The sequence below is a fragment of the Camelus dromedarius genome, chromosome 33 (genome assembly GCF_036321535.1).
Source record: "Camelus dromedarius isolate mCamDro1 chromosome 33, mCamDro1.pat, whole genome shotgun sequence".
Classification (NCBI taxonomy): domain Eukaryota; kingdom Metazoa; phylum Chordata; class Mammalia; order Artiodactyla; family Camelidae; genus Camelus; species Camelus dromedarius.
Window position 1 is genome coordinate 8,911,435 of NC_087468.1, and position 25,802 is coordinate 8,937,236.

A 25,802-nucleotide genomic window follows, 5' to 3' on the forward strand; every position below is an offset into this window, starting at 1 on the left:
CGGTTCCGCCTCTAAAATAAAATAAACAAGTAAACCTAATTACCTGCCGCCACCCACCCCCACCCCACAAAGGATGCCTGGAATCCCAGACTCTTAAAAAACAAACAACAACAATAAAAGCAAACACTATTGGCCCACACGACAATGGCCACTCAGATGCTGTGGTTTACAATCAGGTCACAAGAGGGGAGCTCAAGGGTAGAGCGTGTGCTTAGCATGCATGAGGTCCTGGGTTCAACAACCCCAGTCCCTCCATTAAAAATAAATAAACCTAATTAGCTCCCCCTAAAAAGAACAAACAAAAAACCCTGCTGCTCCCCAAGACCAAATGTGGAAATAAAACATTCAGATAAAAACAAACGAACAATCAAAAAAAAAAAAAATCGGGTCATAGGCCAACGCTGCCCAGGGGTAAAAGCTGAGGGCTCGTGTAGGTACCTCGCACAAACAGGCTGTAATATGTGCCAGAGCTGCCAACCTGAGCTGTTGGAAAACACAAAACACAGCCTCAAGTGAGCTCATGCTAGCGGTACCTCCCCACAACCTGGGGATGAGATTGTGCTGCTCGGTAACTGGTCAGACAGGGAAGGGGGAGCCCCAAGGTTTTGTCTGTAAAGCAGAGGCCACTCTGAACAGCTAACTCGTGTAAACACAGCACAGCTCCATAGACACTGGGCACATGACAGGAACTACTCTCTTAAAAAATTTAGACATCCTCACAATTTCCCAGGCCTTTGTCAGAAGGGGCCAATCCAAGCCTCTGAGGCTGGTCAGCTGCAACGTCTCCCGTGTGCTGGGAGGGTGCCACGAGTCGGGCCCGGGGAGATGAGAGAGAGGAGAAATGGGCTGCTTCCACCGTGCAACTCCATGCACCAGCAGACAGGTCCGGCTAAGTGGGCACAAACTGGGCTGGCCACCTCGCAGCCCAGACGTGCCTGTTTTTGCAGAGGACAGGGGGACAGCAGCCCTGGCTGAGAAGGAGGAGCACCTGCCAGGGCAGATCTATTGGGAAAACCTCCCAGGTAGGTGCTTGGAGCGGGTTTCTAAGGACATGTGGGAGGAGGATGAGTGAGGAGCTGCCCGCAGGTGGGAAGGTGACCTGAGGGGCAGGAGGCCCTGGTGCGGGAAGCTGGGGGATGCTGCACTTCCCTGGACACGACCGAGTGGAGCCCATCTGCTGTGTGGCAGCCAGCAACCATGCCCAGAAGGTCTGCTCTCGTTCCTTCCACAGAGCGCTCTGTCTGCCTACCTGCTGGCCCTGTGTGAGGCGTGGGGTGCAGGGGGCTCGCAGACCAGCCAGAGCCCAGGCCTGGTCATGAAAATGAAACGCGCACACATTGACAGGGCATTAATTCGGGCAGCCGTGTCCAAACCCAAGTGTTAGAGCATGGCGCCTGCGGCCCTGCCAGGAAGCATCCTGACACTTACTCGAGAGCAGGCGAAGGACTCGGGCTCGGGAAGCCGAGAGGCAGCCTGCTGCGGGGCGGGTGATGGCAAAGAAGGCGAGAGTAAGCATCGCACTAGCGGAGAGGTCAGGACCGCGAAGGGCGACACAGGAGAGGGATCTGTTTTCACCAAGGCCGCCTTTATTTAACTCCCAAAATTGAGGGGTCCTGTGCCTCCCTGGACACAACCTCTTCAGTGGAGCCTTTCCAGATCCAACAGAAGTAAAGGAGACAGTCAAAGGGTGGAGGTTTTTTTCTGAGCTGCCACCCGCTGTTGGCAGCCCTGCTGGGTGGGAGTGAGTTACAGATTCCCAAGGAGGGAGTGTGGCAGGTGACGGGCTTCCAGGACCCCAGGACCAGGAGGAACGAGGCCGCCTCACCCTCTCTGGGCAGGGAGCTGAGACAGAGACCAGGAGTGGAAACACTGCGGGCAGGTCCCAAAGCAACTCAAAAATAAGCAGCTCTCTTCCCTCAAATGAAATCAGTTTGTCTTGAGCCATAAATTCAAGAGATTATTATCAGCCAAGGGCTACATAAGATTGGAAATAGAAGAAAGTTCTCTAACTGGAGAGATCATAAAACCGCTACAAAGTACCATGCAAATTTGCTGTGAATGAATTTCTCTCTCCCACATTCGTTGTAAAGGCGAAGGGAGGGAAGACTATAAAAATAAAATCCTCCCTGACCATTAAGAAAGCCTTGGGGAGAAGGAGAAGGAAAAAGAAAAAAGAAAGCCTTGGTGAGGCGAGGAGTCATCTGTGCTTTGGGTCTTCAGGGGAACGGATATTCCAGAGCTCCAGGGCAATCATTCTTGGCAACATCCCACCCTGACCACAAGCACACACCAGCACCAGGGGTTTACAGTTTTCTTCATAGTTTTACTAGAACACGATCGCCAGGGAAACAGGCATCTTATGTAGTAACAGATGACGTCACCGTGGGCCATGTCTTTCGTGGACCACGTAAATGGAAGTGCTGATGTGGCCAATCCACGATCTGTTAGATCAACACAGCAGTCTGGTGGGCTCTTCCCTTCCTCACTCCAACCCACCTCCTCCCCAAAACTTCTCAGGCCACAAGCAATGTCTCTCCCCTCCTGCACTCCGACAACATGCAGGTGGACCGTTTGCACTGCAACACGTACCCGTCATTCTATTCCTAAACCAGCCTTAACCTTGCAAAACATAACAATGGAAAGTCAAAGCCACCTACTTCTGAAATGGAAAAAATACCGGAATTTTCCATAAAGGACAAAAGATAAATCTGAATTTCACTGATACGGACTATTGGTGAAACTGCCTCAAAAGGCCCACAGGAGGCCCGATGATTAGGCACCAGACTCGAAATGGAATTATCCTGTCCCTGGGAACCTCCTCGAAACATTAGATTTTCTTCTTTGAATTAAGTAGGAAGAATGCGATTAACATATTTTATGAGTTTCATCCATCCCATTTGCCTTCCTGTCTTCTCTAGCAGAATTGGAAAATTTCAAAGACTAGAACAAACTCACATTTCAGCCATGCTTCACGCCAGGCACAAAGTATTTGTTTTAAGGGACTCTTGCCTATTCAGAGAAAGAACGTCTATCAGAGTTAAAACTCTGCAGATGCTGGAAACAACAAAGCTTCTTAGAGATGCTTGGGCGGCCCAATGTCTAGCTGGATTGAGAAGGGTCTGGAAGGCTATCTCCTTAGAGTTTTCTTGGAAACAGATCACTGGAGGGCTATGTCTCCTGACACCGGTTCACGACTCTTCTGAGATTACTGCAAGGTTGATGATGTCTAGTTAGTTTTCATGGAGAGCCTCCATTTCAAATATTCTCTTGTGTGTCTTCACAAACCACCAAAACACTCCAAAAACAATGATTATGGACTATTATGTGCCTGCCTGAGAAAAATCTGAAATGTACCCAAAGACACATAGATAAGGAAGTTAATACAAACACTGTTTAAAATAGTCAAGAAGTGAAAACGAACAAACAAACAAAAGAAGTGGTAACAAAGCACAGTAAATGTTTAACAACAGAGAACGAGTTAAATAAATTATGTGTCAGCAGTACTTCTGAATATTACTACGTAACCTTTTTTATATGTATTTATATCCCTTTATATTTCAGTGTATATAGAATATTTACACAAACGGGAACATATGACACATTATTTGGCATCTTGCTTTTTTTCATATAATTATATCTAGATCATTTTTGTATTAATATCTTGTGTCTGGTATCTTGTAGTTTTTTTTAAAGAGTTGTTTCTTTTCTTAGTATTTTTTAAATTTATTATTGTATTATGTAATTATTTTATTTGGGGGGAGGTAATTAGATTTCTTTACTTTTAGAGGATGTACTGGGGATTGAACCCAGGAGCTCATGCATGCTAAGAATGCACTACCGCTTGAGCTATACCCTCCTCACTGATATTGTATAGTTTTAATTTGCATTTCTGTTGTTTAGTGACTTCGGACATCTTAAAGCTATTCCTTTTTTTTTCTTTTGTAGTGTCACTTTTTTTTAATTGAAGTATAGTCAGTTTACAATGTTGTGTCAATTTCTGGTACACAGCATAATGCTTCAGTCACAATGTACATACATATATTCCTTTTCATACTCTTTTTCATTATAGGTTACTGTAAGATACTGAATATACTTCTCTGTGCTATACAGTACAAACTTATTGTCCATCTATTTTATACATAGTGAATATTACTATGTAACCTCTAAAAAGAATAAAGTAGACATAAGAAATGACCCCCCAAAATCTCATGCCACACCAACCAAAAAAAATCCTGCTAAATAAAATGCATAGAATGAATTCTGTCTGCTTAAAAAGAAAACGTGCACATAAATGCAGGGAAAATGACTAGCAGAATACACGCATGGTTAACAGCAATCACCTTCTGAAAAGGGTGGGGTGCGGTGGGCTGCATCAGTTAGGATGCTTTTGGCCACGATTAACAAACAAACCCAACTTGCCCTGCTTTAAGTGATCAGGAAGGTTTCAGGATCTCCCAAACATCCTAACTCAGAGACTCCTCTTTGGTGATTCAGAAGGTCAAGGGTACTGTGGAGGCCACATTCTTCACCTTTGCGTTCCTTGGCAGGTCAGCTGGGACCTGGCCTAGCCTGCTCTGGTGGCTGACGGCTGCCCCACTTACAGGCATCATGTCCAGGAGAAAAAAAGCGCTCCTTCCTCCCTTGCCTCTTTCCAAGGGCCAGGGAAGCCTCTCAGGAACGCACGCAGCCAATCACATTCAGTTGGCCAGGACAAAGTCCACATGCTCACCGGAGCCAATCACTGGCAAGGACAGCAGGTCCACCAGGGCTGCTTGGCCAATCAGGATTTACCCCTGAGACATGTGGAGGAAGGAAGGCTCCCAAGCAAAATCAGGTTTCCACCAGGTAGAAAAAAGGGGGTGACTCTTAAGTAGGATCAGGGGATAAAGGGGATCTTCCCCCTAGAAGTAGTTCTGGATTATTTGAAAATTTTACAAGATTATATTAATTTTTAAAAATCTAACATAAAAAAAATTTTAATGCATAGAAAAAAGACTGAAGGGAAATACCTTCGAGATTGTGGGTAATCTCCATTTTCTTCAATCTTTTCTATATTTGCCAAGAAATAAGTATACTGTCATAACAGAAAGATAATAACTTTTAAAATGTTCTCCAGTTCTCAATATTTTGACTTTCAAGGGGGGCAGATATCCCCTGGAAAATTACGCAGTGCCTGTTTTGGTTCAGAAGAGTCTGGAAGGGTCACGCTGCTCGGCTCTGTCACCTGCCTTCCTTGGGGAGGGCTTGTGTCCACTGGAAGCCCGGGCGATTTTCAGTGACCCGGGACATAATCCTCCATGGATTCAGCAAAGCAGCAGGTCCCTGGGTCCCACCTCCTACTGTCTGGCCCTGCCTCTGCTATGATCTCCATCTTGGGTGCTCGGATGCTCCCTGCACCCACTTCCCTTCCTTGTTAACCAGTCCCCCGTCCCCTGCCCAGATCTGCCTTGGCTCCTACCCCTGCTCTACTGCGTCCTTCCCTCACACATGTCCCAGGCTGTTGCTATTCTCCTACACCTGGTTTTCAAGGTTTATTTTGGCGGAGCATGGAGTGGGAGTGGTAGCGGAGAAATCGCTTTTGCAAATAATCAGTGGCGCTCTAAAACATACACACTAGAGCAACAGGGGTTGAAGTATTTTGAGAGCCACCCAGACCACCCTTCCTAAAACCAGGGCGAAAGTGACCGCTCCCTTGTATATTCATCTTCCCCAGACGTCAAGAGGAAGCAATCATCTCAGAGCATGAAGTATAAAACATCAGGTGGTGAATTCCAACCCATCCTGCACTGCCTTCAGGTAATTCATACTCAACTGAAGAGGACTGATTGTTGGCTCTGACCCTTAAAAGTGCCCGGCCAGGGATGCACCAATGCCCTTCCCTCTGGAACATATTTTTAAGCAGTGCCTCACTGCCACAAACACCAGTTGGTCCTCATCAACAGAACCTACAGGGTTAAGTACCAGGAACAGCCTCAGGTAAATGTCTTGCTAGCAGGGTACCACCAAGGCTCACCAGAAGCCAGGGCACTGCAGGTGAAGAGTGGAAATGTGTGTGTTCCCCATCATTCCATTTTGCATCCGATTATCTTCCATGGTTGCCCACCTTCCAGCCCCAGGCACAGTTCTCTATTGTCAGCCTGGGGTTTGTTGATTAACCAACCTGAATCTCTAATTGGTGACCTACACGGAAAAATATTTTAGGAACCTCTCCTTCCTCCTTGCCTACCAGCCCCTCTCTCCCATCAATGGTAATAAAAGGGTCACTTTTGTGACACCTAACATGTGTCCTTCACCAATCATCCTACCTACTTGATGGTAAGCGTTATTTCCACTCTTTTCTGACCAGGACACTAAGGCTCAGTGAGGTTAAGAAAGTTGCTTCAAGTCACACAGTAGCTGAGCAGGGAGGTGACCCCAGATCTGTCTGATTTCAATATCTGCATTTTATTTCCTGCCAAGTCACAAGGCTTTCCATTCAAAGAAGACCAGAGGTCAAGATCGGTAGCATGGGAAAATTCCATTTCCTGGGGCCCTCTCTGGCCCCTACACTGGACAGTGGTGTCCTGCAGCCTCATTTCAGTCTAGAAAGAAGCTCCCTCAACTTGTAAGCTCCTTGAGGGCAGAGAGGACCCATGTTCTTTCTTTTTCTATCTCCTGGGCCTACTGCACAGTAGATGCTTGGTATCACAGGCTGAATTGAACTAAGAAAATTCCCGAAACTTCCTAGTGAGTGTCACAGCATCCAGAGCACCTGGGAGCTGGTAAGAAATGCAGATTCCCAGGTCCCAGTCCTGAGTCAGTGCCTGCATCTCACAGGTCCCCAGGAACTCGGCGCCACTTGTTGTAAAGTTTGAGACATGATGTTCTAAACCCTCCACCTTCTTAATACAATGTTTTTTTCCCCTCACACCATGGTAGAAGATAAGCTCTCCCATTTCTGTTCTGAATCATCAGATGGAAACCACACAGTCTTATGACCCACAGAAGCTCAAGTGATCTCTGGGGGAACTTTACCTAAGAGATTACTTTGCTTCAAATGCCAAGTGGTCCCCAGTCTCAAGGCATTCAGTGAGAAACAGTAGTGCCTTAGATAAAGGCTGCATTCAAAAACATTCCCCTTTTAAACATATGTTCACATTTAATAAGTGTTTATTTAGTGCTCAAAGGCGCTATTAATCATCTTCAGATTTAAATGAGAATTACTCAGAGTTAAGTACCCCATTAGCATTCAGAAACTTGTAACCTTTGGATAACTATCACCGACAAGTCAGCTCATTTCCTAACCTACTTAGTGAGCATCTAAGATGAACAAGGCCTCACAGGGATGAGCTGCTGTGGGGAATATGAATGTGGCAGTCCCTGACCTCCTATCTTTGCTACAGATAGAATGGAGACCGGGAACGTGCTAATCACACATTTCTGTAAGCAAATAAGGCATCAAGTACCATTTCCACTATTTAAATGCAAAACTCAATTAGATGCTTCTTTGATGATGCGGCCAAGGCCAATTAGACCTTGGTGTAAAAAGCCAACAATACTGAGTCACTGGGCTATTTTCAACACCTCACAATCCGACCTCCCTTGGGGAAGAGATGCCGCCTCCTGCCTGGGATCAGCATGGGTCAATCAGTGTCTGGATCACAATGGAAAAACTGACTTTTCATGTAAAGAACAAAATACATACTTGTTTTAAACATTAAGAAAAAGGCCTTAGCCTTTTGGATGTTTAAGGTTCCAAAGCCAGACTTATGAAAAACCATATAAAAGTGGTGACATAAAAAGCATATGTATGCATTATTATCTCAATCTGATAAGAATCATTAATTTTGAATCTGTAACCTAAAAATTAGTGGCAGTGTTTAGAGCCAGCTTTAAAGACTATCAAGGGTTAAGAAAGATCGTTAAAAAAAATAAGATGAATTCAACTTAATAACGATACCCATCAAGTGATGTGGGTCATTTTTAACTACTTTTTTTTTTTATCATTTTCATTATTAAATACCTAGAAATAGTAAAAAGGGCCCAAACTCTTAAAAAAAACCAAATGAGCTTAAAAATCATTGTCATTTTCTACAGAAAGAAATTTAGTCACCATCTGAGCGCTCTCTCCTCCTATCAGGGAATTTTTTTTCCATCATACTAATTAGTGAAGCCTCACTTGGTTCTTTTCTTGGCACGTTTAACTCTTTGGGGGGTAGCGTTTTATTAATAACATATTTCCTCTAGAATATATTCCCTTCTCTGGCCTCCACGGGAGTCACTCTGGGGAGCAGTGAGAATAAAATCAACCCTACATCTGCCGCAGTGGGACAGATCAGCAAATAAACAGAGGCATCGATTCCTAAGAAGAAAATGGCTAAAAGCAGCACATTTACAATTCTTCTAAGCCACACTCCACATCTCTCTGTGAGATGGAAGACAATTACTGAGAGTCTCTATGTTGCATACTTTATTTTTAACTAAATCTTTCAGTAGACTGCTGAGAAATGCCCACACGTCTACCCGACCTGGTTTAGCTGTTCAATGAGACAGATTTTTGTTTTTGAAAAATAGTGGCCCAAGTCTGAAGAGCTCTTTTAAACACTATATTTGGGAGTCATTTAAAATACGTTTGGGGGTTATTTTTGGCAAACGCTTCCTTTAAGAAATCTTAGGGGCAGAAAGATAGAGCTACTACTTGAATTTTGAACTGGCACCTCCCAAGGAAAAGCAATTAAAACTTGCTGTGTTTTAAATGCAAGCCATAATGAGTTGGTCAATTCACTGATCAGGGACCAAGTCAGTTTGAGACAGACACCTCGCCAGGAACTGCTTTAGAGCTAATTATCTAGAAAGTCCAAACCAGGAAAACCCTCCTACCAAAGAAAAGAAGGTCTGGGCTCTAAATGATCAAGAATGACCAGTTCATCTCTGCTGATTAAGTTAATTTAATAACTATTCAATATTTTACCGTAAAGAAACAGGCCAATTTAATGACTCAAAGGAACAGGGACTAAAGACAAAAACTCACCGAGCTCTCCCCTTTCCGACCCCTTCTGAACACCTGTTGAACTCCCCCCGCTTTCAACTTTCTGAGCTAAAGCCTACCGGATACAACCATGGGAGCTTTTAGACTTTCTGGAAGTGCGTGTGTATTTTGAAGGTTTCCATCTTGCTTAATCAACAAAACTGGTTACTAATTATTTATGAATCGCAGGGCTGAAAACAAACTTTCTTACCTTGAGCACTTAAGGAGTGGCAGGCAGAGGAGCGGGGTTGGGTTTTCATTTGGCCCCTCGGTCCCTGTCCCTAGCCTCTGGTTACCGACCCTGCGCGGCTCTACAGAAAGGTCAAAGGTAAGCCTCCCGCCTCGGCTCGGGGAGGGGGCACACCTCCCAACAAAACACCACGCTGGCATCCAACCTGGGGAGCTCCCGGTGGCGAGGCGACGCGAAGGGCCGGGCTACGCGCTCTCTAGGCGTCCAGGGGTCAGGCTCCGCACCCATTCCGGCCCGGAACCAATTCCTATCCCGATCCAGGGACCCGGAGAGACCTCGGGCCCGGGGCGCGCACGCTGCCCTCTCCAGGGGTCCCTGGCGGCCCACTCTCCGGAGGGCGCGCGATGGGACTCTGAGAGGCCAATGGGCGACCCTCAAGGCTGCTAACCGGGCACGGCGTCCACCCACCCCGACGGTACTCTCTGAGCACCCCAAATCCGGAGGTTCGGGGTGTCTTGTTCTCTGCCTCCTTCGGCAAGACGCACACTGAGCCTACCACCCGGGCCGCCGCTGTGGCCCCGCAGGACTTGACGTCCGGGCCGCGGGACCGGGGGCTGACGGTGGGGATCCAGCGCCCCGCGCCCCCGACCCCCACGCCGCGCAGTCCCGGGCCCGAGCGCCGCTCCGGGCCCCGCGCGTCCACCGCGCCGGCGAGCAGGTGACCGAGTCCCGCGACCCCGCGCGCACGTCCTCCCACCGGGCCCCCTGCGTCCCTGGGCGCGGCCCTTACCTCGGAGCGGGCCGGGGCGGCCCCGCGGGGCCGGGCGCGGACTGGGCCGGGGAGACGCGCCTCCCGCCGCCGCCGCCGCCGCCGCCGCCGCTGGGAGCCGAAGCGGCGAGCGGGCGCGGCGAGCTCCTCCCGGGCGGCGGCGGGAGGCGCTGCTCTCGCTGTTGCCGCCGCCGCCGCCGCCGCGGCTGCAGGTCTCGGAGCTACGCGGCCGCCGCTCCCGGGCCGCTGCCGCCGGTTCTTTGGCTCCTGCGGGAGGCCGGCTGCTCGGGCGGCAAACTCTTCCGCACGCAGAGCCGGCGGGGAGAGCCGCCGCCGCCGCCTCTTCCTCCTCCCCCTCCCTCCTCCCGCCTCCTCTGAGTCCTCCTCCTCCTCCACCTCCTCCTCCTTCCCTCCGCTCCCGCTGCCGCCGCCGGCCGGGTCCCTCCTGGCCGCACGCCGGGCCCTGGCCGCGACCCAGCCTGGGACACGCACCCTGCGCGCTGCACGGGCAGAAGGACCCCCGGATCCCCGGCTTCCCTGGGCGGCGCAGACACCCGCGCCCTAGGCCGCCACCGCCTCTGCTGGGCTGCCAGGGACGGTCGGCGGGGTCCGGCCAGGGGCGCGGGGTCGCGGCTAGGCGCGGGGCGGGGGCAGGGGTGTGCTTAGAGGGGAACTGGCCGGAGGGGAGGCCAGAGGAGGCGGGGCTGCCCGCTGAGGTCCCGTTCAAGTTGTCAATGGGGATGGTAGAGAATCTTCCTCCCCTGCCTGGTGCCGACCCTCGCCCTGCCCGCTGCCACCCCGCCGTCCCGTCCGTTGAGGGGCGAGCACACCACCGTGGTCCCCTGCACGCGGTCCTCGCGGGGTAGGCCTGCACGCGGAGCCCGAGCCAGCGCATCGGGCGCGTCTCTGCGCGCGGACCACTGCGCTTTCTCAATGAACGGCGGCGGCGGGGGTCGGGGAGACGCCGGCGAGCGCTGTTCCCGGGGGACCGCAGCGCCTGCTGGGGAGGAGCGATCAGGGGTTTCTTCCAAGGCGAATGTAGCCGGTCCGGAAAATGGGTCAAGGATGGAAAGGAGCCGGCTCATTGCCCGCCTCCTAGGCAGAGGCACTTGGGGAGGGGGGATGTGGCCAGGAGCGCGCACCCAGAGCTCCACGCTGCTGCTCCCTCCCCTCCCCCGCTGCCCTCCTCTCCTTTTGCACCAGTGCAGGAAATGTTCCACTGACCTACATATTTTTCCAAACATACGTGACCTTTTTTTTTTCCCTCTGTGGGAGGAGACAGGCGAGAATCCAAGAAAAGGAGAAGCTGGAGTGGCGCGCGCAAAACAGGGAGGCTTTCAGCAAGGCTCCCGCAAACGCCCAGCAGAGACAAATGCACGTCAATAGCCCCTAGGAGCTAGGAGCTGCTGTCCGATCTCTGCGCGGCTCCGAGACGGAGTCGTGTGGGAAAGGGAGACCAGGCGCCCCGCCGAGGCCCGGAGCGCTGACCAGGTTCCCTAGACCCGCAGCCCGGACTCCATCCCGGGCGGCGGCATTCCCCACGTGGAGGCGCCTCGGGAGAAGCCCAAAGGAGGGGAGAGGTCTGCAGCCCCCGGGAGGTCACCCTTCCCAGACATCACAGAGGTACAGTGCCTGGCGCAGCGTTCTGGCTCCAGCAGCCCTTTTTCGAATGTCCCTGGGTCCTTCTCACATTCCGACAAGTAGCCCAGGGGAGGAAGGCGCCCCCACCAGCCCTTTTCTATCAGACTCAGTTTTGTGGCCAGAAAGAATCTCTTAGGGCCTTTCCTCTGTCCTCCAGTCGGGGAGGTGGACTGGAGTCACCCCCCCCCCCCCAACTCGGTTCCAGGGCCCTTACTTTATCCTCTCCCCCTTCAAGTTCAAGACAAACCCTCTCCCGCGCAGACCCGACCCACAGCGCCTTATTTGGGCATAACCTCAGCACCGTCAATTAGATCAAAACGCTCACACAGAGCTCCTTTTTCCCCCCTGTAAAGTAGGTCATTCTCTTTATTTCCCACTTGTATTATTTTTGTCTAATTCTCCTCCTGAAAAATAATCAGCTGCAGGAGGTTTGCTCATCCTAAGAGGAGCTGTTATTCTCAGGCTTGCTTCTGACTTGGAGGGCTTTTCAAGGAGGAGGAGGAGGCATTTGGCACATGGTGGTTTTGAAGTCGCTCCCTTTACAAAAGCAGAACATTTAAAAATTTTATATTATTTTGCTTTGTTTTTCTACCCCCTCCCTTTCCTTCAGGCCAGGAGGTTTTGCCCTGCCCTGAAAGCGTGGCCATGACTAATATCTGCTAAAGGATAAAGTTGTGTGCTTTTAACCGGATTTAATGCAGAATTGAAAGCCACCTCCCTTCCTTTCTTGCTTTGAAAGAGATTCCAGCTCCCTCCTCCTCCTCCCTTTTGGGAACTAGTTGAACGATCATTAAGGGATCTCTTAGGAAACAAATGGCCTACAGAAATAATACATCAAGTTATTCTATAGTGCAACAAGTATTTTTGCTCTGGTCTGTTTGTACCTGTTGCCTGGTAAAAGGATAGCCTATTAAATGTGTGGTTTCTTCCTTTTGATCATGGAGATGTATGTGTGGTTGTACTAATTCCAGACTGCATTGAAACTCCTAGTGTTAATCCCACTGGGGCAGGACACCTGTCTGACCATAAGGGGAGAATGGAGTCTGCAGCACAGAACCCATTTGGGACCAGATCACAACATGCCCTGTCCCCAAAAATGTCAAGGACCTTTGAAGAGGAAAGTTTACCTCCTGTTGATTCTATGCATTTGGCACTTTAGTTCCTTTTATTGGCATTTGTTGAAGGCTTGTCTTGAATCAGGTTGGGCTTGGCCTGTGAGGGATGGAGGGAAACTTTCTAGCAGTTTATGTCTGTACCAGGAGGGTTTACAATGTAGAGGCCAGGATACAAATGAGGCCAAAGAGGGCACATGCCGGAAGACAAAGTACCACATGGGTTCAAAGGAAAGAATCAGGGTGGGCTTCATGGAGGAGATGACATTGGTGCTTGGATTTTTCATCAACCGGATAATAAAGTCAAGGTGGATCATAATCTAGCCACTATTGAAAATGTGCAGCACAGAGCAAAGGAACCATCTCAAAACCACATTGCCAATTGGAGGAATTTCTCAAATCTTATGTGGTTCATCCTTTTAAAAAACATGGCTTTATTAATTGAATGCTGCAGTGGTATATCCAGGAACCCCAGCTAGTTTTCAAAGAATCTGAATTTACGAAGGGGAGGATCAAAATGTTTCACTGTTGTCAGTTACATCAGTCTTTGAGGAAAGCAGAGAAACCATTCAAAGTTTTTGCAGTCTAATCAGATGTTCTTTTCTTTCATAGAAGTTGGGGCAGATTCTAATTTAAAATATTTATGCAATTAAATTCTCAAAATATGTACACTAGAGGTGTCCATCTATCCAGCTATAGACAGGAAAAAATGTCTGGGTGATTATAAGGACTACAGCAGTAGCTCAGGCCTGGGGACCCCATTAGGCATGTATGGTTGGTCAAGGAAACCCAGGAACGACATGCCGATGTCCTGTGTTCTATGCATCGTGGCTTTAATGACAAGATAGAAGGGCCTTCATATATATACATCCCTATCTATCTATCTATCTATCTATCTACACACACACACACACACACACACACACACATATATGAATGTCCAGAAGCTCTTTTATGGATTCTTACCTCTGAGTATCAGTTTTCACTTAAAGTTGAAAAAAGATAAAACACACTACCATGCATCATTAAGTAAAATAACATCACGCGAGGGAGGAAAATTGTTGCAACCAAGGCAAGAGGGAGAGTATCCGGATGAAGAAGAGGCCTCAGTAGCCAGAGACTGAATACTCAGAGGGCAAGGCTTAAGAGCAGCGACAGAAGAAAGATTCAACGATGTCCACCTGCATGTGAAATATCAAGGTGAGAATTTGGAGGCCTTGGTTGTGCAGAAGCATCATAGGGACAGAAAAGTGCAGGGCAGGGATGTGTTCCCGGCAGCAGGCTCTCTCGTGGGCCTGAGGATGCTACCAGGGGAAAATCGAGGCCTTGTGCAGCTTGCCTGGGAGAGTGAGGACTTGACTTGGCACTGGTTCCTGTTAGATCAGGTGGTTGGCAAGCTAAAGAATGAAGTAAGATTTTCTTACCAAGCTGGCATGGAGAGCTCAGAGAGAAATCTGGGTTGGCAGAGTCTGGAGGTGACAAAGCCTCAAAGCTTCAGCTAATCCCCACCTGTTAAATGCAGTGCTTCCGAGGACCACAGGAGGAAATGGTACACACGTGTGAGTGTGTGCAAACACCACTCACACACAGACATACGTGCGCTGGAAAAAGAGGTGGTAAAACTATTGAAAATACAAGACCACTTGAGAGTAATCTTTTCTTACACTTAAGCTCCTTGAGGAAGTCCCTTCAAGCATGTTGTCTCTAGTAAAGTTTGATTTTAGATCCCATTGTTTTCTCTTCTAAGATGATCTTTAAAAAAAAAGAAAATTCTTTAATTTTAGAGCAGTTTTAGGTGAACAACAGAATTGATGAGAAAGTAGAGTTCCCATTTACTCCCTGACTCCCCTCCCCCCAACCTCCCTGCCATCGACAACCCCCACCAGAGAGGTCCATCCTTACAATCAGTGGACCTCCATTGACATGTCATTGTCACCCAAATTTTACAGTTTACATGAGGGTTGACTCTTGGTGTTGTACTGTGATGGGTTTGGATAAATGTATAATGACTCGCATCTGCCGTTAGAGGGTCACACAGAGTATTTGCACTGCCCCTCAAATCCTCTGTGCTCTATTTCCCTCCCCACAAAACCCTGGCAATCACTGATCGTTTTACTGTTTCCATAGTTTTGCTTTTTCCAGAATGTCAGATAATTGGAATCACACAGTATCTAGCCTTTCAGATTGGCTTCTTTCACTTCCTAAAATGCATTTAAGCTTTCTCCGTGTCTTTTCATGGCGTGAGAGCTCATTTCTTTTTAGCACTGAATAATACTCCGGTGTCTGGATAAGAGGGTTTTTTAACTGATATTTTAGCAAATGATGTTTTCAGTAAGAAGAGGTAACATGCCAGGTATTCATTACCTCATTTCATCTTCAGAAGGCCCTGTAAAAAAGGGGCTTATGATTTCCAGGTGACAGATAAGGAATCCGACTCAGGCTCAGGGTGCCCGCAGACCCTTGGCAAACACACGGCAGGGCAGGGTTTGATCTGGGCTGTAAGACGTCAGCTCCCGGTCCTCCCTCCTTCCCTCCCACCCGATCCAGCACTCAGCTGTGTCGGATGCCAACACAGAGATATTCGTGGCATCGTTCACTTCCCATGAGATCTTGCTGGATAATGAACTGGTGCCAAAGCAGGCATGTGCTGCTCCGCGGATCCACATTCCTCATCTCCGTCTTCTCTTGTTCTCCTCTCAATACATCGGTTATTAATATCTTTACTCTGTTCTGGAAGCAGCTATCTTCCAAGCGCCTGAAATAGAATTGCAGCATGCAGGCTTGGGGTGGGCAAAAGAGCAATGCTGGGTCCTGATAAACTGTAGAAGGAAATAAGGTCCCTGGGTCAATACATGTGTTATTGGCATAGTGGCATCTCGCCAAGTTGTGGACTGTGGTGATGGCCTGGATGGGAGTGTCCTTTTGTAAACAGATGTATCTTCAAACCAGCTCTAGGTCACAGGCTGGAAAAGAAAGGTCTCCTGTGAAAGAGAAAATTGGGGGGACAGTCAAGCTCCTCATGGCCCGTGAGAGCGAGACCAGTGCAGGCCGGCCCAAGGGGGGCGTCTTGCGCAGCTGTTAGGTCTGGTTGTCCTTCCATGTGGTGGCCAGGGATATGGCCCTTCTTCCAAGAAATAGTTTGTCTCCTTGGGGAAGTGCTCAGCTCAGACTGTGAGTAGCTCCAAGGAAGTATACAAACCACCCTGCCTTTCACAGCCTGTAGAACATGGTGAGCTCGTGGCCTAGGGAAGGAACACTGGCTTCAAAGCAGGCAGAAAACTGAATGGGAGAGGTCTTTTGCATGCAGGGTGCCTGCAGCTGGGGGAAGGAAGGGCCTAGGATCACAAGGAGGGGTGAGCTGTGGTTGTGCCAGAAGGAGGAGGGGTGTTTCTTGGCTCCTGCAATTAGCTGAGGGGGTTTCAGAGTCCAAGCTACGGCGCAACTCTGGCAGAAGGCATCACTTTGACTCTATAAGGCCTTTGCGCCTGGCCTGCCTTCTGTAGGCTTGTGTTCCAAAATACTTTCTCTCAATTGCATTGCAAACAGCCTAAGTGAAAATAAGGAATTAGTCTAAAGCCAACTGATTATTATTTGTGATATTTGATATATAAAATAAAACATTTAAGTACGAAAAAGAAAAAAGGCCCGGATAAGTTGCTGAGACATGCGCTTTTCCAACCAGTGCAAGAAACACCCTTTAAACACAGGGCAGAGAGACAGCTGTGTTGACACACAAGTCCCCGTTGTCTTTTGCTTTTCTCAGTTCATGTCCCATTTAACTCATCTAAGAGGTAATTTAATGCATTTTCGTGTGTCTATCTGGAAGAGCCCCTAGACCTTAAGTGGGCATTTTCAATTCATTTCCTAGAGTGGTTTCTGTCTCATTTAAAAATTCTCTGACTTCTGGGCAACGCTGTTCAAATAGTTAAATTTCTATACTAACCGATGCATAATCTACCATTTACTTGCCCAGGAAGAATGTTTAGTGATACAAAATTCATCACACACAGTTCACTTGAAATGAAAAGCTAATTATAGAAAAATGTTCTCCCAGGAGCTATTTATAGCCCCTCCAAAGTAGGCAGAAGAGACGCTTCTCCCGTGTGGACGAGCATTATTTCATCCGTCTGCTCTGTGACAAGGTTTTGGTGAGAAAGAAGCTTTTCTCAATGGCTTCAGTCTAACACTTGCACTGATGGTGAGCATGATCCTATGGTAAAGGCAGCCTCATTGGATGTCTTGAGCGCACACGTGCTGTAGCATGTCTCTCTGGATTTCTTCTTTTCAAGGCAAATGAGGGTTTGCCCCGCAATAAAAGATGCTTTTTATTATGGCAACAGGACTAGGCTCTGTTTTTGCATTCCAGAAATTTCTCATGAAAGTCACTTTTCCTTTTTATGATATTAGCGAGGTTCAATCCCAGTGTCTACGTCTGGGATTGACTGAGTTCTAGGGCTTTTATTTAAGGACTTTTCACTTAAGAATTTAGGATGCCAGTGGGTGGCATTCTGGTTTTTGACCCTTATGATTCAGGCCGGTGTTTCTCAAAGTGTGTTCCTCCAGCCAACAGCAACAGCATCACCTGTGAACTTGTCAGAAGGATAAATTCTGAAGCCCCACCCTGACCTGCTGAATCAGAAACCCCAGGGATGGGTCCCAGCAAACTGCATTAAGAAGCCATCTGGGAGATTCTGATGTATATAAAATTGGAGAACTACTGATTTAGGCAGTTGGTGATGATTCAGGGAGGGGACAGTTCAGTTCTCATACAGTTTGAGCTAATTTGATTGTGTGTCCTGGGCCAGACCGTGGGCCAAGGACAAACAGGCATTAATTTATTTAATCTTCACAACCATACATTACTTGCAGAGGTGACATGCTAGCGGGGAGTAGCATCAGGTTGGGGACAGGGGTCTGTCTGCTGCCCAGGCTGATGCTAGGACCTCCTTGCACTGTTGCTGGCTGTGGGCACACTCGGCCAGGTGATTGTTAAGAATTTTAATCAGCTCCTTTTCTCAGTTTTTCTCCCCGTTTTCCTATTTCTTTTTTCTTTCCCTTTCTCCTCTAGTCATTTCTTCTCCTGCTCTCCCTCACTCCCTCCTCCCTCTTCAGGGAAATGAACTGCCTTAAACTGTTACATCCTGTCTCTTACCTTGTGCTGTTCGACTCTTCATCAGAGTCCAGTTTGGCCAAGTCTAAGGCATAGAGCTGAGCCAATGCCTGGTGACCTCAGGCTGTGTTGAGAGCCTACTGGCTTGACTGTGGGCTTCAGAGAAAGTGAAGCCAGCAGGGAGGGACACTGAGTTAAAAGGCACATTACCCGGGGGCAAGCTGTGCCTGAACTGTACGAGGTGGGTTCTGTGGGCATTGTTTGCTCTCACGGGGAGCTAGAGGTCTAAGGGGACTGACACTGACTTGGGCCAGCAAATCAAGAAATAGACATTTGTACTCTAAACTCACATAAAAATACAAATATTAGAATAGTACATGGATGGCAAGTATAAAACATTAAGGAAATAGAATTGAGAGCTTAGAGAGAAACCCTCACAATTATGGTCAACTGATTTTGACAAGGATGCCAAGGCCAGCCAGTCAATGGGAATAGAATAGTCTTTTACAACAAATCATGCTGGGACAATGGGATAGCAATACCCAAAAGAATGAAGTTGGACCCCTACCTCACACCATATAAAAAATTGACCTGAAATGGATCAAATGCATAAATGTGAGAGTTAAACTATGCAACTCTTAGAAGAAAACACAGGGGTAAATCTTCATGACCTTGGATTTGTCAAAGGATCCTCAGATATGACACCAAAAGTACAAGCAACCAAAGGGAGGGAAATAGACAAGTTGGACTTCATCAAAAGTAAACACTTATGGTGATACTATCACGAAAGTAAAAGGGCAACCCACAGAATGGGAGAAAATATATGCAAATCATAGATCTGGTAAGGGACTTGTATCGGAATTTATTTTTTAAAAAGCTTTTACAATTCAATAATAAAAGACAAATACCCAGTTTTTTAAGTGGGCAAAGGATCAGAATAGATTTTTCTTCAAAGAAGATAAATGCATGGCCAATAATCACATGAAAAGGCATTCAACATCCAGAGTCATTGAGGAAATGCAAATTAAAGCCACGAGGAGATACCACTTCACACACGCTAGGTTGGCTGTTATTTTTAAGACAAAACAAAAAATGAAAACAAACAAGTGTCGGTGAGAATGAGGAAAAACTGGAACCCTCACATGCTCACTGCTGGTGGGAATGTAAAATGATGCAGCCACTTGGAAAACAGACCAAACATAGAGTTACCATGTAATCCAGCAACTCTACTCCTAAAGGTATATCCAAGAGAAATGAACACAAATGTGCACACAAAACCTTGTACACGAATGTCTATAGCAGGATTATTCATAATAGCCCCAGACAGGAAACAACCCAAATGTGCATCCACTGATGAATGACTTCACAAAATGTGGTCTATCCGTACAATGGAATATATATGGCCGTAACAAGGAATGAAGTGCTAATACATACCACATGGTTGAACTTTGAAAAGATTATGCTTAATGAAAGAAGGCAGTCACCAAAGACTAATCACTGAGGATTCCATTTATACGAAACCCCAGATGAGGCAAATTTTAGAGATGGAAAGTAGATAATAGTTGCCTATTGCTGGGGGTATGTGGGTTTGGGATGTGTTGGCTAAAGGCTATAGGTTTTGGGGGGCAATGAAGTGTTCTAAAATGGATTGTGGTGATGACTGTGTAACTGTGAATACACTAAAAAGCACTGAACTGTACACTATAAATGGGTAAATTGTATTATATGTGAGTTGCAGCTGAATAAAATTGTTACCAAAATTGAAAAAGTTCATTAAGAGTATTAAATCTGTCGGGTTCTTTGTTCTCGAAGCCTCATCCATTCATTCAGCATCATGTCTCCTTCACACCAAGGCCCTGACCTACCTCCTCCTCCCCACCACACCCCTCCCTCTTCCTTCTTCCTTTGTTCTTCCTGCTGTCCCAGCAATGAGGGGGTCCCCAAGGTTCTATCTTGGCCATTTTGCTCTTTCCTTCCCAGGAGAATCCATTCCCGTGGTTCTTACTCCAAAGTCTGTCAAGTCTTTATCTCTGGTCCTGACAGTTTCTCCCAGCTCTTCCCCCCCAGGGCCAACGGCCCGCCGATACTTCCATTTGGATGCCTCCCACTTAAGCCAGTTAGATTTCTCTTTTCCCCTGTTTCCCTACCGCAGCTCATTCCCCCAACTTCCCTAGTCCTATTAATGGAGCTTTTCTGCCGGTTACCTATGCTGAGAGCTGAAATCTGTCTTTCAGTGCTTTCTCTCTTGTCTTCCCGTGTCATTCAATAACCAACCACGAGGAGATGCTTGTCTCCTGGGGTTTTGTTCACTCCTGTCTTCCTGCTCGTGCCCCTTGTCTCTCTCTTCTGCAGTCCAGCCCTAATCAGAAACGTACGCTAGCATTCTAACTGGCTGGAAGCAACTACAGAACATGACTTGTGAGGCAAAGAGTTGTAACCCAAGGAAGGGCTTCAAAACTCCATGCCCTGAACTCCATGCAGGAGATTTCGCAAGAGGGCTATACAAAAGAAGATGAAACCCAAAGTTCTGCAAAGACACCCAATAATCAGTGAAGCAGGTCATCTTGGGGAAATTGACACATATGCCCCAGGGTGTGGGTTTAGAGAGCCTGTGACAGGCCTGATATCCAGCCAGTGCTCATGGGTACAGCCACTTCCCTGAGCCCTCCACTGCCCCCCATCTCCCGGCTGCTCCCCCAAGACTGCCTGCAACTCCCCGCCACCCAGCGAGGATTAGACAGCCCGTTGGTGGCTATGCCGTCACACTATAACCACCTGGTCTCCACGTCAGCACTTTTCCGGGGGCCGCCAAACCAAGTCCATGCTCCTTGGCCTTCTCAGGACCCATCTTAACCCAACTGCAACCTAGCTCTTTGGTCTGTTTTCCATATTCCCTCCATGGCATTCCATGGACGTGACCTGCGCTATCCTCACACCACATTCTGCTTTTGCCTTTCCCTCCCCGCTTCCCTGAAACCCTCCCTGTCCCCTGAGGTCTTGCTTGTTATGCTACCAAGAGGTTGTCCCAGGGTCCTCTGGCCAGAAGGGACTTTTCCTTCCTCATTGATACTAGCATGTATGTAAAAAAAATTTACAAGTATGCATGTATATTTCATACATGTGTTGTTATATATGTATTTTATTTTTATTTTATATGCATATATATTTTATGTATAGATATATACATATATTTGTACATTTTATATACATATATTTAATATATGAATACATATTTATATATTTTTAATATATATAATTGAGTATATGATACTCAATTTTTATAGCCCAGTGCCTTAGAGTTGTATCAATTAAGGTTATTTTGGATGTAGGACCAGAAACCAACTATGTCTCCCCAGCCTGGGCCCCACGTCTCCCCTCTATCTACCTCCCAGCCTTGTGGCTGGGGTCCTGTCCATTCCATGGGCCAATGGCTCCCAGGTGGGTGGCTCCCAGGTGGGTAAGTCCAGCCTTCTACATCCCCTTCACCTACTTGGCAAAGGAAACTTCCTGAGTCCTAACTGAGGCAGTGGGAGGGTGACATCCAACATGTGCAGAATTCACAGCCTTTCTCTGCTGCACCTCATACTTAAATGTCTCGTCTTAAATTAAACCTCATGTGCTTTGGGCTGTAAGCTGTACTGTGTCTGAGAGAAAACATTTTATTTTAACAGCTTGCTTGCTTGCTTTTCTTCCTTTTTTTTTTTTTTTTTTTTTTTTAAGGTAAGGACTGTTCTAGCTTTCCTGAACTGGTTAGCAGAAAGGACGTTTCAGGGAGAAGTTAATACCCTATTGGAAGAAGAGGGAAAAAAAAAAAATCCCACACTCTCTCAAGGGTTTCTGAGTGAACTAGAGCTCACATTTTGCATCCCAGACACTGAACCGAGGATTCTGGTTTGCTCAGTGCCCTGTTTCAGCATCTCAGGGTCAGGGTGTCATGGGCTGACTTCCTCTCCTCCCAGCCCACAGGCAGTACAGGGCCGTAAGCAACACACACCTGGCTGCTGGTTGTGGGAGAGGGACAGCGTTTTAAGAACTCGAGTTCTTCCCACGTGCTGGGTGTTCTGTCCACGCTCACTGAACACTCGCAACAGCCTCCTGAGGTAGGTGTTTCGCCTTTTGTTGATGCGGAAACGGAGGCCCGGAGAGGTGGAGTGATTTCCCAATCTCACCTCCCACGTCCGCAGCAGACGAGGATGGGTCAGGAGTTGTACGTGACTAATGCACTCAGCCTCCCCGAGTTCTGGTCCCCGATTCCCTTGGGGACGGCTGCCCCCGCCCACCCAGGCTACTTACCCATCACCTACCTCCCTCCCCGTTGAGCCCCTGGGACTAGGGGGGACTTGGCGGCATCAGCCCATCTGACCTTCCCAGCCCATGAATCTCCAGAGTGTCTATCTCCTTATTGATAGACAGGGAGGTTTGTTCCCCTTTTAAGAGGAGCTGTGGTCCAGCCATGGCCCCTTCCCATCTGGTTCCACCCATGTCACCATCAGAATCATCTGGGGTCATCAGGGCAGCCCAGGTTCAGATTTGCTAATGCTCAGATTTTGGCAGATCGTGAACTTTTGGAAATTGTGTTGAAAGCAAATGAATGAATTGAGAAATCCCTGAAGCAGCACATCCATCCAGCTTTTGTTATTATTGAGTCAAACAAAAGCAAGTGGGGGTGGGAGGAGAGCCAAGGGGCACCAGGGGCCCCTTGGGGTGTTTCGTGTGGGATCTAAAAGCAGGCACTGATGTCTCTGAGCCTCCCATTTAAGGCGAGCCCTGTTTTCTACCAGAGGAGAGATCTCTGCAGTAAAAGAATCCTGTTAACATGTTGGGTAGCTATTGCGTTACTTTTTTTAAGTAACACAGAGTTGAGGAGGGCTCTGGCATTCAGCTGAGCAGGTTGTGGACTGCAGAACTTGGGGCCTATAGTCACACAGACTAGTGATTCAGTCACAAGGCACTTGAGCTCAGGAAGCCCTTAAGGAGATGATGCCAATGGTGGGAAGTGGGTCCCTCTGCAAGAGGATTCCGGGGTGGGGGGGGGGGCAGTGATATATTTTGCAGGAGGGGACAAATACAGCCCATGGCAAGATCAAGAGCTTCTGAAGCAGACCAACCTGGCTTCACTTAATACCTAGGTCACTGGGCAGGTTCCTTAACTTCTCTGAGTCTGTAAAAAGGATGGTGGGAGGTTATGCCTTTCTGTTCTGTGCTGGATGGGCCCCTTGGCTCACCGTCAGGCCTGTGACATCCTGCACCCTTCTGCTCCTCCTTAGCCGGGAAAGGGAATGAACCGGGGGTCAGTGACCCAGCTAAAGGATTCCTTCCAAATCCAGATGCAAAGGGTTTTCAGGCCATTGCATATACATACATACATACATACATACATACATACATACATACATATATATATAAAATTTAAAATATACCATTTTAACCATTTTAAAGTGTGCAGTTCAGTGGCACTAGGTACATTCACATTGTTGTACAACCATCACCACAGTCTACCTCCAGAACTTTCCTCATCTTCTCAAACTGAAACTGTATCCTCACTAAACAAGAGCTATTGGGTTGCCCCCAACTTGGCCACTGGTAACCACCATTCTGTATTCTGCTCTATGAGTCTGAGGGTTCTAGGTGTCTCATATTTGTCTTTTTATGACAGGCTTATTTCACTTAGCATAATGTCTTTAAGGTTCATCCAAGTTGCAGCATGTGTCAGAATTTCCTTCCTTTTTAAGGCTGAAAAATATTCCATGGCATGAATATTCATTAAAAGGTCTACAAATAATAAATGCTGGAGAGGGTGTGGAGAAAAAAGAACCCTCCTACACTGTTGGTGGGAATATAAATTGGTACAGCCACTATGGAAAACAGCATAGACTTTCGCCATATGATCCAGCAATCCCATTCATGGGCATAGATCCAGAAAAGATGAAAACTGTAATTCTAAAAGATACGTGCACCCCAATGTGCACAGCAGTGCTGTATACAATAGCCAAGACACAGAAGCAACCTAAATGTCCATCGACAGATGAATGGATAAAGAAGATGTGGTATATTTATACAATGGAATATTACTCAGCCATAAAAAAGAATGAAATAATGCCATTTGCAGCAACATGGATGGACCTAGAGATGATTACACTAAGTGAAGTAAGTCAGACAGAGAAAGACAATATCATATGATGTCACTATATGTGGTATCTAAAAAAAAGATACAAATTTTATTTACAAACCAGAAATAGACTCTTGGACATAGAAAACAAACTGTGGTTACTGGGGGTGGGGGGAATGGATTAGGAGTTTGGGATTAACAGATACACATTACTATATATAAAATAGATAAACAACAAGGACTTACTGTATAGCACAGGGAACTATATTCAATTTCTTGTAATAAGCCATAATGGAAAAGAAACTGAAAAAATATATATGTATGTACATATATATGTATAACTGAATCACTTTGCTGAACACCTGAAACTAACATTGTAAAATAACTACACTTCAATAAAAAAATGAAAAAAAAATTTCCATTGCATGGATAGACCTGTTCCTCATCAGTGGACAGTTGGGTTGCTTCCACATTTGGCTATTGTGAAGAGTGTTGCTGGAAACGTGGGTGTACAGATATCTCTTGGAGACCTTTTTTTACTCCTTTTGCATCCATACCCAGAAGTGGAATTGCTGGATCATGTGTTCATTCTACAGTTAAGTTTTTGAGGAACCACCAGCAACAGTACCACCTCACACTCCCACCAGCAACGCACAAGGGTTCTAGTTTCTCCACATTCTCATCAATGCTACTCATTATTATTATTATTTTAATAACAGCCATCCTAATGGGTGTTGCACATATATTTTTAAAAATCAATGCCGAACGCCTTAGTTTCCTTCATTTCTTTGTGGCAGCTTCCTGAGATTGCGGTGGGCAGAGATGGAAATTCCTGCATCTGCTCAGAAGTGTCAGGACCAGAGGAGTCCCCGCTGGTCTATCATCAAGGTGACTTAACTTGTCCTGAAGGCAGGGGACAGGTGCTGGTGGCAAAAGGAAGCAATATTGGTCCTTTCTCTTCCTTCCTGTCCCCTTCCCTCCCCACACTTCTCTTCTTTTTTTTTTTTTTAAATATATTTTTATTGAAGTATAGTCAGTTTACAATGCTGTGTCAATTTCTGGTGTACAGCACAATACTTCAGTCATATCAGAACATACATATATTCATTTTCATATTCTTTTTCACCATAAGTTACTACAAGTTATTGAATATAGTTCCCTATGTACCCTTCTCTTCTTAAAATTTTATTTTTTCATAAAATGCTTGCTGAATTCTCAACAAAGAAATAAAGGGACTGAGAGCAGCCTGTATTCAGCTCGGAAGATCTTTCTGCATGGCGATTACGGAATCACTGACATAGGATGTCAGGTTTGTTTGGGAAGCCTGGAAGCCTGCGGTGCCTGGCCCCAGGAAGAGGCATTTGGGACTGAATTGTGGCCCAGGCTCTGTTCTTGGTTCCAAGCACAGCATCCCCAGCTGGTACCTGGGGTTGGGACGCTGGCTTTCGGGGCAGGACTTGGCCATCAGACATCAATTACCTGCTGTCTGTTCTGAGCTACAGCTGGGGGACGTTTCCACTTGGAACCCCGCTATGGGTCCTCTCCTGTTTCTGCTCCCCAGATTTCTCCCAGCTGCATTTGGAGCCTCATGGGGGAAAGAACAGGGAAATTTCACACACATTCTAATTCAGTTCATTTGACTAGAACTGAGGAGCAGAGCGCACCATTCCCCCAGCAACCCCGCCCCGCCCTTGTGCTCCTCTGGCGGGGATGGAGCAGGCTCGGGTGTGTGCCTTCATCCCCCGCTTCTCACCCCCAGGAGCCTCTCTCCTTTGACTGATGCCCCATTAAGCAATTACTAAGTATCGCACCTTGACCCTTCACCTACGATTGTTGAAAAGATACATCAAAGCCATCCACTGCA

At 47.2% G+C, this 25,802-nt stretch overlaps 2 protein-coding genes across 8 annotated transcripts in view; both read right to left on the reverse strand.

Moving 5' to 3' along the window:
* RPL31 (ribosomal protein L31) overlaps positions 1–25,802 on the reverse strand; it is a 311,008-nt gene that overhangs the window by 132,367 nt on the left and 152,839 nt on the right. The window lies entirely within an intron of this gene.
* Positions 1–25,802, reverse strand: part of NPAS2 (neuronal PAS domain protein 2) — a 194,897-nt gene that overhangs the window by 124,271 nt on the left and 44,824 nt on the right. For 2 of the 7 annotated variants that reach the window (XM_064481843.1, XM_064481842.1), the window contains exon 1: positions 9,219–9,677. The exons of 1 other annotated variant lie outside the window; for it this stretch is intronic. In XM_064481843.1, the coding sequence (XP_064337913.1) occupies positions 9,219–9,397 (179 nt within the window). In that variant the 5' untranslated portion in view covers positions 9,398–9,677. Of the gene's footprint in view, positions 1–9,218; positions 9,679–9,987; positions 10,041–11,190; positions 11,260–25,802 lie in introns of those variants that run through there. 4 more of the 7 variants (XM_064481845.1, XM_064481846.1, XM_064481841.1 and 1 more) reach the window with 4 other exon arrangements.